Consider the following 16,603-nt stretch of genomic DNA (forward strand, 5'->3'; position numbering starts at 1 on the left):
TGAGTTCTTCGGATGGTGGTTTAACATCTATGTAAAAGTTTCATTTAGTACTTGACTTATATAAAACTTCATTTTCAGTTTGTTTTCAGTTTTGTACCGTCCACATTGTTCTTGGAATCTTTCGCTAAATTTGTACTGCAGCCTACTCCATTTATTCTATTGTTTTAAAATTATTTTCATTTGAGTTTATAATTTGTTAATAGTATTTTGTATCTCTCAACCAGTCCTCAGTTAGACCTATAAACCTAATAATAAAGTGATATGTTACTTCATTTGTTGTCAATGTTTGATTTTAAAATGATGTAGGGTGTTGTTTCTTAAGTATCGTCAATTTTTATTTAAATAAACGAGTTGGGTAAAGTTCCGAATTCAAACTAAACTAAGTATTGTTTGTGATCAGTCCTATGTTAATGTTGGATGCCAGTCTAGAGGAGATACCAGGCTATTTATCTACAGACAGTCTAGAGCAGATATAGGGCTATTTATCTACAGCCAGTCTAGAGGAGTTACCAGGCTATTTATCTACAGCCAGTCTAGAGGAGTTATCAGGCTATTTATCTACAGTCAGTCTAGAGGAGTTACCAGGCTATTTATCTACAGCCAGTCTAGAGGAGATACCAGGCTATTTATCTACAGACAGTCTAGAGGAGTTACCAGGCTATTTATCTACAGACAGTCTAGAGGAGATACCAGGCTATTTATCTACAGACAGTTTAGAGGAGATACAGGGCTATTTATCTACGGTCAGTCTAGAGGAGATACAGGGCTAGAGGAGTTACCAGGCTATTTATCTACAGACAGTCTAGAGGAGATACCAGGCTATTTATCTACAGACAGTCTAGAGGAGATACAGGGCTTTTTATCTACAGACAGTCTAGAGGAGTTACCAGGCTATTTATCTACAGACAGTCTAGAAGAGATACAGGGCTATTTATCTACAGACAGTCTAGAGGAGTTACCAGGCTATTTATCTACAGACAGTCTAGAGGAGATACCAGGCTATTTATCTACAGACAGTCTAGAGGAGATACAGGGCTATTTATCTACAGACAGTCTAGAGGAGTTACCAGGCTATTTATTTACAGACAGTCTAGAGGAGATACAGGGCTATTTATCTACAGACAGTCTAGAGAAGTTACCAGGCTATTTATCTACAGACAGTCTAGAGGAGATATCAGGCTATTTATCTACAGACAGTCTAGAGGAGATACCAGGCTATTTATCTACAGACAGTCTAGAGGAGATACAGGGCTATTTATCTACAGACAGTCTAGAGGAGTTACCAGGCTATTTATCTACAGACAGTCTAGAGGAGTTACCAGGCTATTTATCTACAGCCAGTCTAGAGGAGTTACCAGGCTATTTATCTACGGTTAGTCTAGAGGAGATACAGGGCTATTTATCTACAGCCAGTCTAGAGGAGTTACCAGGCTATTTATCTACAGACAGTCTAGAGGAGATACCGGGCTATTTATCTACAGACAGTCTAGAGGAGATACAGAGCTATTTATCTACAGCCAGTCTAGAGGAGTTACCAGGCTATTTATCTACGGTTAGTCTAGAGGAGATACCAGGCTATTTATCTACAGACAGTCTAGAGGAGATACAGGGCTATTTATCTACGGACAATCTAGAGGAGATACCAGGCTATTTATCTACGGTCAGTCTAGAGGAGATACCAGGCTATTTATCTACGGTCACTTTTGCCTGTGTAGTCCTTGTTAAATAAAGTTACCTCTATGTGACACAATCCTTGTTAAATAAAGTTATCTCCATGAGACATAATCATTGTTAAATAAAGTTATCTCTATGTGATATAGTCCTTGTTAAATAAAGTTATCACTATGTGACATAATCCTTGTGAAATAATGTTATCTCTATGTGACATAATCTTTGTTAAATAAAGTTATCTCTATGTGACATAGTTCTTGTTAGATAAAGTTATCTCTATGTGACATAATCCTTGTTAAATAAAGTTATCTCTATGTCACATAGTCCTTGTTAAATAAAGTTATCTCTATGTGACATGGTCCTTGTTAAATAAAGTTATTACTATGTGACATAATCCTTGTTAAATAAAGTTATCTCTATGTCACATAGTCCTTGTTAAATAAAGTTATCTCTATGTGACATAATCCTTGTTAAATAAAGTTTTCTCTATGTGACATAGTCCTTGTTTAATAAAGTTTTCTCTATGTGACATAGTCCTTGTCAAATAAAGTTATCTCTATGTGATATAATCCTTGTTAAATAAAGTTATCACTATGTGACATAGTCCTTGTCAAATAAAGTTATCTCTATGTGACATAGTCCTTGTTAAATAAAGTTATCTCTAAGTGATATAATCCTTGTTAAATAAAGTTATCACTATGTGACATAGTCCTTGTTAAATAAAGTTATCTCTATGTGATATAGTCCTTGTCAAATAAAGTTTTCTCTATGTGACATAATCCTTGTTAAATAAAGTTATCACTATGTGACATAGTCCTTGTTAAATAAAGTTATCTCTAAGTGATATAATCCTTGTTAAATAAAGTTATCACTATGTGACATAATCCTTGTGAAATAAAGTTATCTGTATGTGACACAATCCTTGTTAAATAAATTGTATCTCTATGTGACATAATCCTTGTTAAATAAATTTATCTCTATGTGACATAGTCCTTGTCAAATAAAGTTATCTCTATGTGACATAATCCTTGTGAAATAATGTTATCTCTATGTGACATAATCTTTGTTAAATAAAGTTATCTCTATGTGACACAATCCTTGTTAAATAAATTGTATCTCTATGCAACATAATCCTTGTTAAATAAATTTATCTCTATGTGACATAGTCCTTGTTAAATAAAGTTATATCTATGTGACACAATCCTTGTTAAATAAATTTATCTCTATGCAACATAATCCTTGTTAAATAAAGTTATCTCTATGTGACATAGTCCTTGTCAAATAAAGTTATCTCTATGTGACATAATCCTTGTAAAATAATGTTATCTCTATGTGACATAGTCCTTAATAGATAAAGTTATCTCTATGTGACATAATCCTTGTTAAATAAAGTAATATCTATGTGACACAATTTGTGGCTACAGTTTTAACTTTCTACCTGAAGTGTTGGTGTTGATATGGCCACAGTTTTAACTTTCTACCTGAAGTGTTGGTGTTGATATGGCCACAGTTTTAACTTTCTACCTGAAGTGTTGGTGTTGATATGGCCACAGTTTTAACTTTCTACCTGAAGTGTTGGTGTTGATTGAGATTCTCTCATAAAACAAATATTTCTTTATTTGGCATTCCCCGTTTTACTCATTGGTTCGTTATACATGCTTAATTTCTGTCTGGATATTAGAACAAAAATAATCAATGTTCAGCAGTCTTTATTTAATTATTCGTTCACTAAGTTGCTGAAGAAGGTTATGAAAGTATTTGCTATGTAGCTTTCCTTTATAGAATGGAATCATCTATCATGAAGCTAACAGCGGACCTTTCATCTGTTGCACTCTTCTCATTTGTTTGTCTGTTGTTCTTTACAACCCGTCTCACTTTCCATATAATTAGCATCAATCAGGCCCACATTTCAATGCTAATGTAAAGGAAGGTTCCGTGATGAATAAGTTCTGTGATCTTGTATGCTAATCTCGTGTCATATTACAGGGCCCAGTGCCTAATGTCAAACTCCCTGTCCCTCTCCGTTATATTGTAGTTTACCTACCATCAGATCTACGTATCAATGTTAGCTATTCATATGTAACGTAAAAACAACTTTCCAGTACATTTTATATATATAATACCTTGAGGAGCATTTGGCTAAGCAAAGTTGAATGGAAAATATGTAAAGAATTCCGTTTTTTGTCGGTCCGCCTGTGAAATATCACATTCATAAATCTCCAACATGTTATATATAACTCCTTGTATACCATAAACTAGCACATGCTCATTAAAACAAACCTCATGACAAACTGGCCAGACAACGTTAAAGACAACATGCCTAGTTTTACGAGTAGGAATGATTACAGACGAAAGGTGAGTGCGCTTATTGTTGTGGGTCTGAATGGGACTACGCAGGATTCAGATGGAAAACGTACGACTATTCTGTCCCATCAAGATGCCGCTTTATCACACCAGGTGAAGCGAGAGGACTCCAGCACGAAGTACAGGTATCGGGCAGTTCGACTGACTCCTTGATAGAACTGCCCCATGTACAACATGGATGATGTAAGCACAGCTGGTCGAAATATGTGTCGGGATGATTGAACACACCAAACTTGGTGCTGAGATAATGATGTGGTGTACGTCTAGGGAGGAGGACGTCACTTTTATCCATCGTAACTCAGGGTATCATACCAGAACGTGTCGACGTCACCAGATATAACGTTGGTGTGACCCGCACTCCCCATACCTCGAAAATGTAATGAAATCAGAATGGGAGAAGGGGCCTAGTTAGTTAACCAGCTGATGGATCCGTTTGATGGCCTTGCCCTCACTCTCACTGTGACATTTCCTCCTGTTCCGTCCGAGGCTTTATTCCAGACACGACCTACCTGATGTACCAACACGTCGAGTCATTCATCCCACCGGCAGGCCCGCTCTATACTGCCTATCACTTCCATTCAATGTAGAAGATTTTAATTTATTCTTTTGAACAAAATTTACCTCTATGTGTTTAGCACACTTGTTTGCTAATCGGACTGTCGATGACAAGACACAGACGTGTGAGATGCCACTTAATTAACACGGTGCCTTCTCACGTAATACGATCTCTGATGATCTGCTGTTTTAATTGGCCTGTCATCATCTGTTGCTGTTAGATTATCTACTATCAGATGTCTATATCATGGGATATGACGATCGCAATACACGTTTTCCGTAGTTGTTAGTTGTTACATTTGTGGTGGATGATACAGGCAACACACACCAGTATGCAACTTTGGCAAACATATTACAAGTTTAATGAATGATATACTCGTGTTTTGTTCACTTCTCGGAGATATATTTGGAGAGATGCTGTTGTATGACCTAATGCCCTAGGGACCGACACTCTGGACAAGCGATGCACGTGGTCCTATCTATTCTGATACTGTTATTGGATATTATAGGCTACTTTGAATCTGACGGACGAGCTATCATGGTTGAGCCCCCTCATAGGTCCAGCCTCTGGAGGTTTCGGTACCCGACACACGTAAATACGGAGGATGACCTTCTCAACTGTGGCGGATTTGACGTAAGTAACTCTACACTACCTTGTTACAGTGTTTCATTGATTTACATTATAACTCACAAAGAAAATCTGGCATGATCACACGGAGAAACAATAGGCTATTATTGGTCAGTATAAAATAATAAAGTCGGCCTTCTTAGTATTAAAGTACTAGTCAGTTAATATCTTATTTCGGCCTTTTTACCGCACGTACTCTCAGAAAGAAGCATTCAAGTATTATTCTATTCATTCCTTCATTCGGCTTTTTTACTGTCACATATTCTCAGGGTGTAAAATGAAATTTATCAAACTGGTATTTGCTTAATTGTAAACGAACAATGACTCCATTATACTAATTTTAACTAACTATAAAAACTTTAGACATATAAGACATATCCGATCTTAAATGAATGTTTATTTTATAAAATCTCATGTGAAATTAACACAAATTTTGCGTCAAAATATATTGCAAAAAAATGCCGGTATTTCGTCCCGCCGTCCTCAAAGTTCTGACGTCATTTAATTTTTTCCTGACGTCATTTTGTTGTTTCTTTCTTGACGTAACAATGAATTTTCAGTCAATGAAAATCGCTTCAGGTCATATTACGCTAGTGACATATACAAAAATACTATACAGGCGAAATCACTGGATATTAGGCTGATTATGTGATAAAAAGAACACAATAGGAACTGCTCAGTACTTTTTACTGATTCCGACGAAACTATAGTCATATGTAATAAACGTTTTTAATTTTGTAACTGGACTCGTCAAGTAAGACATGAATACCTTAAACGTTATTTTCATGTTTCTCTCATAAATAACCACATTATCATCTTAATCAAACTGTTTCAAATATTGAAATAAGACTGTTAACATGTAAATTATCTTCAAATTAAACACCTTTGATTGTATTTAAAGCCAACATAATAAATTGACTGTGAGGTATTTTTACCGGGATTGTGATGGTGAGATATTCCTGACTTTGGTGTCCAATAGGACTAAAGCGTGCCTAGTTAAGAGTTCATATTCCCGACATTCATTTTATCTTGTTCTATTGATGCACTTTTATAATGTTGACGGTCTTCAGCGCCTATATCACACCATGTACGATATGATTGGCGCGGTAATTGAATAGAATTACTCTATTTCATGTATCAATTAAATGCGAACATTCTTTAATAGTCTAGTTATTAGAATACGCCATTGAACATAAAGATAGACGTATAATAAAATCTACTGTGATTGACTGTTGTCATTTAAGGATTTTCAATCCCCAATTGACTGTTCATCAAACTATTGATAATTCTTGATTGAATGTGTAATTAAATTAAACGTAAAAATTAATCGTTACCATAGTGCACTTTTAAGAATGAAGATAGACACTCTGCTCTGGAAAGAAGATACTATGATTGACATGATGTGTTCCCTTATTGAGAATATCACTTGACATGACCCCATTAATAGGTTCGGGAGAATAATTAATTACGATATAATTCACACTCGCGTAGGTAGGTTAATGTTGTAGTAAAACAAGTAATATAATGTTAATAATGGTCGATTCTGCTGAAGTGAAATTCTCGTAATTAATAAAAAAATGTTTCAAAATGATATGTCGTCGGAGTGTTTCATGGGTTTTGTGTACTCTGAATTGTTTTGGTATGGGAGAGATCACTCCCAGTAAACAGATACACCTAAAAATCTTTAAGACAACAATAGTGACATCCATCCCACAAAAAAATCCTAAAAGATACTATTATGCACAAGCTTTCTCCTTCCTTTATCAATCGTGTGTTGTCATCAAAGTTTGGAGTAAAAGAACCGCCTGTAGGTGATCCCTTACTGTACATTGTATTGAGGAAAACTCTTACATAACCGTTGTCTACAGATATACATATAAAACAATGCCCTTTTAGTCTGGGTTCATGTTTAACGCATGTCTAAGATGATACATTTAGCAAGAAAAAAAACTTACAAATTATGAACTACCCTAGTGGAAAGTTATCAATTCATTTGAAACGCTAACAGCAATATCTTATTTGTAGTGATTTAGACTAGAGAGCTGTATTGGTGTACGGAATTTACTTGAAACAGGTTGTGACAGGGAGCATGTAAGTTATTCCTCTATAAAATATCGGCTGTAGGGGACCTATGTCACGGTGGAATGTTATGGCGGCCTGGCTGTTATGACGCTAAATATTCATGTATTCATAGATATTTATAGCTTATGTCTCGGTTCTCAGTCGATAATATGTAAAACATTCTTTTTAAATGTGAGCATGTGATGTTACAACTGTCGGTAGTTTTGCCGAAATAAAAGAAAATGAGACTTAACGGTACAAACTGAACAGAATATCATTATATATATTCATTATAAGAATTTTCTTAAGAAAGATTATTTGGGAAAACACAATAAAATTCTTAATGAAATTTCGTTATTATTGCGTAACTTCCTTGATGTAACAAAAATAATTCTTTCCCGTGAAGCGTTCGGCAGTTCATGTTAAAAAAACACATCATTGATTCATATTAATGCGATTTTAATGGACTTGATCCGAGCGAAATAGATGCTTATACTCTAGATTGAACAAAACCCGATTTACGTAATCTATTTCCTCCATTACGATCCTTTTAAAGGATACTAATATTGAGTGTCATTATCATTTATCAATATATATGATAAACACTTAAAAATTTCTGTATTATTTTTTTAACTTTGACAAAAGCAAATCATAAAGCCAAATAGACCTTAGGACATTCTTCAAATAATGTTAAGATGACTTAATGGAAAAACCTGTAAAAAAATCTTTCGATCAGAAAACATGGGCCAAAGAAGTAATTCCGACAGCACGGCACAAAGTATTGTCAAATTGTCTCCTTTATCGGAGGGCTTGATTTCAATATAAATACCAGTTAGTAATATCATTGGAACATTATGTTTATAAAAAAAAACTCTCTCTGCCATCTTACAATCTATAGGTTTTATTTCTTGGAAACGGGCTTCATACAATTGTATAACTTGTGCCCGATCCAATTCCTCTTAAAGATGCTCCACCGCTGACAAATGGTATATTTTCACTATCAAAAACAGGAGCAGATGATTTAGTATTTTTCTTCAGCTACAAAAGTTATTTACTTTACACCATTACCACCATTGAAAAGTTTAAACCTCTAATTTTACTTCAAGTTAAAAATATGAAAAATATTTAATTTGCATCCCGAAAAAATTCCATGTCACTATATCCTATATGGAATGAAGTTCTGATTCCGCATGCACCAAAGGCGAAATAAATTATTTTTTATTATTTTTTGTGTTAATTAGACATATATATTTAAGGATTAACTTGAATAGATTTTTTATGTTATGGAGATATAACACAAAAATCTGAGTGTACTCTAAATAAACCGCGAAGCGGTTTATGATGAGAGTACACTCAGATTTTTGTGTTATATCTCCATAACATAAAAAATCTATTCAAATTAATCCTTATAATTCATTTTACTAAAGATAATCTCTTCCATATTTAAAATTCATTTTGGAACTCTTTTGTCTATAAAATCAGTACGCCGTCATCTCAGCCAATCAGAAGCAACGTTATAAACGGCGACGCCATTTTTTCCTTTATGGGCTGATAAAGTAAATTTTTAAGCCAATGAAAATGCTCGTAACAAGCAAAATTGAATTATACACGATTAAACACCAATTATTGTTCAAATGAAGAATATCATTTATGCTCTATCGGCGGTGGAGCATCTTTAAGGATGTTCTCCTCTAAGAAGTCAAACAAATTTGTATCAAACTTTTTTTTGATATTTGGAAATAGGAGTTCATACCATAAGAAAACGGAAGAAAAAATATATGTCTGCGGTCTCGTTTTTGAGCTATTGTCACTCAAAGATACCTAGTTGACAAAATATTTGATTTTACGGGAATTTGCCGTTTGGACCATATACACAAGAGTTTAAAGCCATACTTTCCTAATGAGGTGTTTGGTATGTATGGATGTTTGTAGAATTTACTTCCCAGTGGTCTTCTTTAAAAATATACCAGTTTTAATTAATAAGACTCATATTTTTTCTCAAAATAACAACATATGGTACCCTACCCCTTAACTTTGAGCTACAAAATGCACTATTTTCAGCCATTTCTGCCAAATTTAACCCTTTATAGAAACAGTTCTAGTATTAAACTTTTGTTAATATTTTTCATATCAATAGGAAAAGGGTTGTTCTTTCTAAATCAGACAGAAAAATGGGGGGTCCGTATGCTATTTGTTTGCCCCATTTGAATATTTGTTATTTTACAATATTTTAGAGTAAAAATAAAAGTGTTCAAATTACCATTAAATGTAAAAATGAAATGACAAAAGTGTATCATTTCACACATTAATGCTCAATATTTTAATTACCATGAACCTAGTAAAGATTTACAGCAAAAATTAACTCGATACAGTTGAAAATGCTGGCGCAGTGATGATTTAAGTAAAAACGATTTCAGTAAAAAATGGCAAAACTGTGGCTCTACTCAAAGCGAAAAAAGACGTAATTTCAAAATGGCCGCCAAATGGGCCATTTCTTAAAATCCCCGTATAAAACAATCTACTAAAAATAGAAAAGTATTTTTTTTTTTTTTTTTTACAAAATTTGCAACTGGCAACTTGCTACAGATATTGATAGATTATATTTGAAAATCTCATAACATTTTTAATCTTTGTCGAAACGAGACTTCAACGGGACTGAAACCTCAGAACAACACATCCTTAATGGCAATAAAATATATTTAAATGAAAAAAAAAATCAAAATCATCAAGACTAAATAAAAAACAATAAAAAAATCATTGTTGAAATAATTTTCTTGAATGTTCAATCAATCATGTTACGCCACAATTTCGTCTCCAAGACATTAAAACCTCGTCTGAAGTTTGGACAACCTGAAAGCACTAGCTGATCTTTTTGCGTTTAGATAAATATATGTAAAAATTTGAAATAAAAATTATATGCGTGTGTGTGTGTGTGTGTGTGTGTGTGTGTGTGTGTGTGTGTGTGTGTGTGTGTGTGTGTGTGTGTGTGTGTGTGTGTGTGTGTGTGTGTGTGTGTGTTGTTATTTACTGTTAAATCACATAAAACTATGATTTATTTGTTAATCTAAATTCGATATTTCTATATGTATAAAATTGTTCACTGTCTAATAATCTTGAAATATCGAAGTATTTTATGCTTGGATGGATGGATAGTTGGTTACTATAAAAACAGAATAATACAGAATACGTACTCCTATCTTATAGACTCCAGAACAGGGCGCAACTTATTTACGAATTATTTACATAAACACTTTAAAATATATTATAAAGTTATATATATGTATAGACTTTCTGATTTTTTAATTTTTTGAGAACCTTTTTTTTAATTTCTTTTTGTCATACGACAAATGAAACACAAGTTAAAAAAGTCTATCTAACTTTTTGTCACACTTACTAAATCAAGGCGTCTTGTTCCAACAGGTATTAGAAAATAAGCACAGCTAGACTACTATTTACGGAATATTCTAAAACTCGTATTAGGGTAGGGCGGACCTCCCCCATGTGCCCTTAACTACGGTTTTACCTAATTTTAGGAATTTAAGTTTGAATGTCCCTATTCCTCCTAGCTGGTATAGTGTAACAAAGGATCATTTTCTGTTACAAAGTTATTTACTGTACATACCGGTTTTACGTTTTCTAGTTTTGAGTTCAGCCTTTGAAGACACTATTTTGAAACCCAGCCTACATTGACTATTTTACAACGTTTTCGTTTATTGGACACGCAGATCTATATATATACTTACATGTATATAACGTTTTAATCTATTGAACCCGCAAATCTATATATATTGAAATAACGTTTCCATCTATTGGACCTATTGAATCTATATCGGGGTTTAAATGCATGTTGAAATCCTTACCCCAGAACATCATCCCCCCAAAACACCACCCCCAGGACACCATCCCCCCAGAACACCATCCCCCAAAAACACCACCCCCAGAACACCATCCCCCCCAACCCCCCCCCCCCCAAACACCATCCCCCATAACACCATCCCCCCAAAACACCCGCCCCCCAGAACACATCCCCCAGAACACCTCCCCCCCCCCCAAAAAAAAAAAAAAAAACACCCAGAACACCATCCTCCAGAACACCACCCCCCTCCCAAAAAAAAACAAAAACAAAACAGAACACCATCCCACCAGAACACCATTCCCCTAGAACACCATTACTCAGAACACAACAACCATCCCCAACACCATGACATTATTTATCTTTACCTTCAAAGTGTCAATATATAGTTAAACACTTCGAGCGACCAATGATATTCCCACCCACACCAAAACTAGTTAATTGTTGTAATGATTACTATAAATAGGTGAATTTATTAATGAATCCTCACCTCCGGTGATTACCAATAGGTCCGTTAAGAGATTGTAATTGACATTCATAGTCCTATGAAAAGAGATATTTCCTCCACTAGTGTTCGGGACCACACCGAGGTGTTTGTCTTCTTCGTGTGCTTTGGCCACATGCCTGCCCTATTAATACATGCTCAAACGTATGTTGACGGGAGGAAGGTTTGGACCTTTCAAGATAATAAAACTGGAAATAGAAATTAACAGCTTCATAACTGTCAGCTCCTAGTCAGAACACGTAAAACAATTCAACATCTATATGTAAAAGCAGTGTTATTTGCATACTAATACAATATCCATAGTTCCTGGTTTGCGTTTTTTCACCATATTATGTTTTTATCTGATTTATTAAAGGCGTGACATGTTGCATTTTTCGGGAACACCTGGGTTACTGATTGTGTAATTGGTATGCACATCAAACGCGCGCGTCCATTCACTTTACATAATAATGTCGCTCGCTGGTTCTCACTACCTTTGTATACAATAATAGGATGAGACGCACTTGTACAATGACCACAATGATATGATGAGACGCACTTGTACAATGACCACAATAATATGAGACGCACTTGTACAATGACCACAATAATATGATGAGACGCACTTGTACAATGACCACAATAATATGAGACGCACTTGTACAATGACCACAATAATATGATGAGACGCACTTGTACAATGACCACAATAATATGATGAGACGCACTTGTACAATGACCACAATAATATGATGAGACGCACTTGTACAATGACCACAATAATATGATGAGACGCACTTGTACAATGACCACAATAATATGATGAGACGCACCTGTACAATGACCACACAATCGGGTGTGCAGTCTCGTAAACTTTTAGAACATTAAGTTGTATGGTCTATACCTTTCGCTCTTTTTGTCATTGTAAAAACAGTTTAAGTGTTATACACTTTTTTCTCCGTCTGTGTGAGGTTTAAACATTCTTATTTTACCACTTTTTATAAAGTTAGAGCACTGGAAGTATTTTTAATAATAAACGGAAAAAATCTTTTTATTTTGTATACGTGAAAAATAGCCTCGAAAGATGCCGAATCATTCCGAACTCTTCCAAACATCGTCGCGACAATCTCCAATAACACGAGAGCTGTGAAACCAAGAGAAATGTCAACAGGTTTTCATAAACAAATGTTGTCGATTTCAGCAGACTGGATCCACAAAGAAAATAATGCTCGCATATTATAATATTTGATACACACAATATTATACGGCGATGTGTAAATTAGATGTTTCAAATACTCACTCTGTGGACTCATACCAACATGATCTGTCCATTTTAGCCAGAAGAAAAACGTTAAAAGACACATGTGCGCTTACGCTAGTTACCTCACTCACGTGCAGGTCGTGTCAACGTGGGTCACGTGATACGATTCGGAATTCTGACAAAATTGAAGGCGCTTTATTCAAAACAAGCAATATATGATCCCTCGATTTCGGCTCTCTTATACGGCGACGTATGCTTTTGGGGAGCTAAATCATCAAGTTACATGGCCATGTTCAAATAACAAATGTTTAAGCGACTGACCGTTACAGTGAAATTCACATGAAATACACTTTAAATAGTCGGTGAAATATGAATTTAGCAATTTGGTAGATATTTCTTTCGATTCATCCGATAAAAAGATGTCGACAAAGTAAGGAGATCACAGTGCCATCTTGGACAGCGTTAAAATTGTGGAAAATATTTGTTAGTCTTTTCACTTGATAATTTATCAAAAGTCCTTTCTAGATGTATCAACATTAGCTATATTAGTTACCACCATTCACTAAGCCTCGAACAATCAGTTAAAATATATCTAGGAAAATATATCTAAAAAAACAGAAAACTTAAAGTCGGGAATTTTCCAGGGGACGATATTTTCGCGATTTCCCGCGACATTGATTTCATTCGCGAAATAATATTCTAAATAATCATAACGCGACCCTTTTATTTGTTAAAGGTTTGTTTCTTCATTTTACTCGAGAAAATAATCGGCTAGAGATCGTTCAATTTGGAAAAAGAAATCATTTTACGTGGCATTCTGCTCGGTTATTATCTGTCCCTTTAAATTTGTCGCGAATAAAGATCGAAATTGTGTGCATATCAACAGGATGCGCGTCCTCAGCACGAATGAAGAGTTAGTGGAGCTAGAGCACCCGACATTGTTATATTTATGTCAGCTATCTATAAAAATAAATCTTAATTAATGAAGACTATTGTTCCTTTTGAAATGTGTTATTGTTATGATAAGAGCCCGTAAATCAGAGATCGGCCAGTTTACGGTAGTATAGATCAAACACAACTGTCACAGCTACGTGTTAGTTGTCATTTTCTGTCAAAGTAGATACGGCGTAATGGATAAACGAGGAAGGTTTTCTCGATCAAGATATCCTCGCGCTTTGATTGGCTCTACCGTACACGGCACGCAGACATATGATTAGTGATCGAGATGGCATGCACATAGTGACATTCTATTTGTAATATTGGTTATGTAAAACAGTTTCTTGGTAATACTGATTATATCATCTGTGCAGAATGCAGGTGCTCTCTGACTTACTTGTTCACTTTTTGTTTGTTTATCTATTTATGTTTATTTCGAGACGAATTCTTATCAGTACATCCATTTTGCACACAAATATTACAGCTTTTTAGGGTTGGAGCGATATTGTTTTATTTGGTATTTGTCGTAATAAAACGGTTAGGTTAGTTTGGATTTTTGTTTTTAACATTTAAAATGCTTGTATGATTTTAAGCATCAGAGGTAAACACTAAAAAGATACGTGTCAAACTGAAATATTTGCAAATTTGACGAAAAATAACAACATTATATTTAACTTAAAATGGCGCATTAACGCAGACCGTCCCTTCTGTGACGTCATACGTTTGTAACGTCGCTTTCTGGATAGGCCTATCGGCAAACATGTTTTATTTCTCCGCAAATATTTCGTCTGCCAGCTTTCCGAGTGTTTACTTGACGTGTACCAATCTAAAGGTGTGAACTGTGTGCTTATCGGTAAATATAACGTTAGTATAATTTTGAAGATTCGTGCATGAAGTAAATTCCAAGAATCGTAATGGTCGCTAAACAATCACATGGAATACTGGCTGGCGACCCATTATCGTGAAAAAATGGAGGGCTTTTTTTCTCAACTTTTTTCTAAACGTTGTATTTAATGTATGATTTTAAGGTAACTAAATAATCTTTACCTCACAACAGTTCAGTTAATAACAGTTCCATCAATTTATAATCAATTTTATAACAAAAACGGTCGTTTGAAAAAGGCCGTAACATATCGTGATCACGTCAAGTTACTGTACCCATTATTGTAATTTTTTTTTTAATAAAATAAAAATAGTTAAGTGGGATGAAATAAATTAAATTTGATATCAATATATTCACAAATACCTAAATATTTAAAATGAAATATTTGCAAATTTGACGAAAAATAACAACATTATATTTAACTTAAAATGGCGCATTAACGCAGACCGTCCCTTCTGTGACGTCATACGTTTGTAACGTCGCTTTCTGGATAGGCCTATCGGCAAACATGTTTTATTTCTCCGCAAATATTTCGTCTGCCAGCTTTCCGAGTGTTTACTTGACGTGTACCAATCTAAAGGTGTGAACTGTGTGCTTATCGGTAAATATAACGTTAGTATAATTTTGAAGATTCGTGCATGAAGTAAATTCCAAGAATCGTAATGGTCGCTAAACAATCACATGGAATACTGGCTGGCGACCCATTATCGTGAAAAAATGGAGGGGTTTTTTTCTCAACTTTTTTCTAAACGTTGTATTTAATGTATGATTTTAAGGTAACTAAATAATCTTTACCTCACAACAGTTCAGTTAATAACAGTTCCATCAATTTATAATCAATTTTATAACAAAAACAGTCGTTTGAAAGAGGCCGTAACATATCGTGATCACGTCAAGTTACTGTACCCATTATCGTAATTTTTTTTTAATAAAATAAAAATAGTTAAGTGGGATGAAATAAATTAAATTTGATATCAATCTATTCACAAATATCTAAATATTTAAAATGAAATATTTGATGTGAAAACGTTCATGCAAAAGAGAGAAAACATGTCTTGTTTGCCACCAGTCATATCGTAAGATTACGGTCGATTATGACATCACGGGGTAATGACGCCCGCCATTTGACGATCTACTCTCTGGCAAAATAATGAATAATTTTAACATGTCTTCATGAATGCATGGCATTTTGAATAAATAATAAAGATATTTAAATGATTTTCGGTGGTTATTGATTCTGTAAACATTGAAATAACAAACAAAATCAACATAGTGGTCTACCTTGTATTTTGTCGTCTGGTCAAAAGCGCTTAGGTGACCCCGACCAGCTTTCTTTTGTGTCAAGTTATTAAGATTGAATATTTTTCGTTTATTGAACGCTGTTTTCTGACATCATGAAAGCAGACGATATATGAATCGGGACTATTTATCCTATAATAAACCCGATATCACGCTTCCCCCCTGACTAATGTTATTCTTCTGAGGTAAGATTTACTGAAACTCGTCATTTTTTATCTAAATATTCGAATTCTCTTCTAAAATTTGAAAATATTGTCGATAGTTTTGGCATGTTATCATTTTACACACAAGAAAAAAAATAAAAATCGCATTTTGTATATCGCGCCATTAAAGATCACGATAATGGGTATGTAACGACTTGTTTTGCTACGACCGTAGTCATTAGCATAGAGTAAGAATGATACAATTAATTTGTTTTGCTCTGGGTTCGACTGCCGCGTTAGCTTGCAGATTCCTATGTCTCGCTACAATATTCAAAGGTACTAGTGAGTATGGACAATGGACGACATCAAATTCATTTTACAGTTTATTAATATTTAACATGTGTAAAGGCGACAACAAGAAAATACCCGCGTGGCTCAGTGGGAAGTACTGTGAAATGGACAGTT

General features: G+C 34.6%; 2 protein-coding genes across 2 annotated transcripts in view; both read left to right on the forward strand.

Annotated features, from left to right (window-relative positions):
- The first annotated feature begins 297 nt into the window (after window positions 1-297).
- Window positions 298-1,729, forward strand: LOC138319839 (uncharacterized). Its single transcript, XM_069262970.1, has 2 exons — window positions 298-302; window positions 709-1,729. The coding sequence occupies exons 1-2, from the start codon at window positions 298-300 to the stop codon at window positions 1,727-1,729; spliced, it is 1,026 nt and encodes a 341-aa protein (XP_069119071.1).
- A 2,838-nt stretch (window positions 1,730-4,567) lies between these two features.
- Window positions 4,568-16,603, forward strand: part of LOC138320126 (uncharacterized) — a 46,518-nt gene continuing 34,482 nt past the window's right edge. The window contains exon 1 of the mRNA XM_069263188.1: window positions 4,568-5,224. Coding sequence (XP_069119289.1) covers window positions 5,054-5,224 — 171 coding nt within the window. The 5' untranslated portion in view covers window positions 4,568-5,053. The remainder of the gene's footprint in view (window positions 5,225-16,603) is intronic.

This window comes from Argopecten irradians, chromosome 3, assembly GCF_041381155.1.
Source record: "Argopecten irradians isolate NY chromosome 3, Ai_NY, whole genome shotgun sequence".
Taxonomy (NCBI): Eukaryota; Metazoa; Mollusca; class Bivalvia; order Pectinida; family Pectinidae; genus Argopecten; species Argopecten irradians.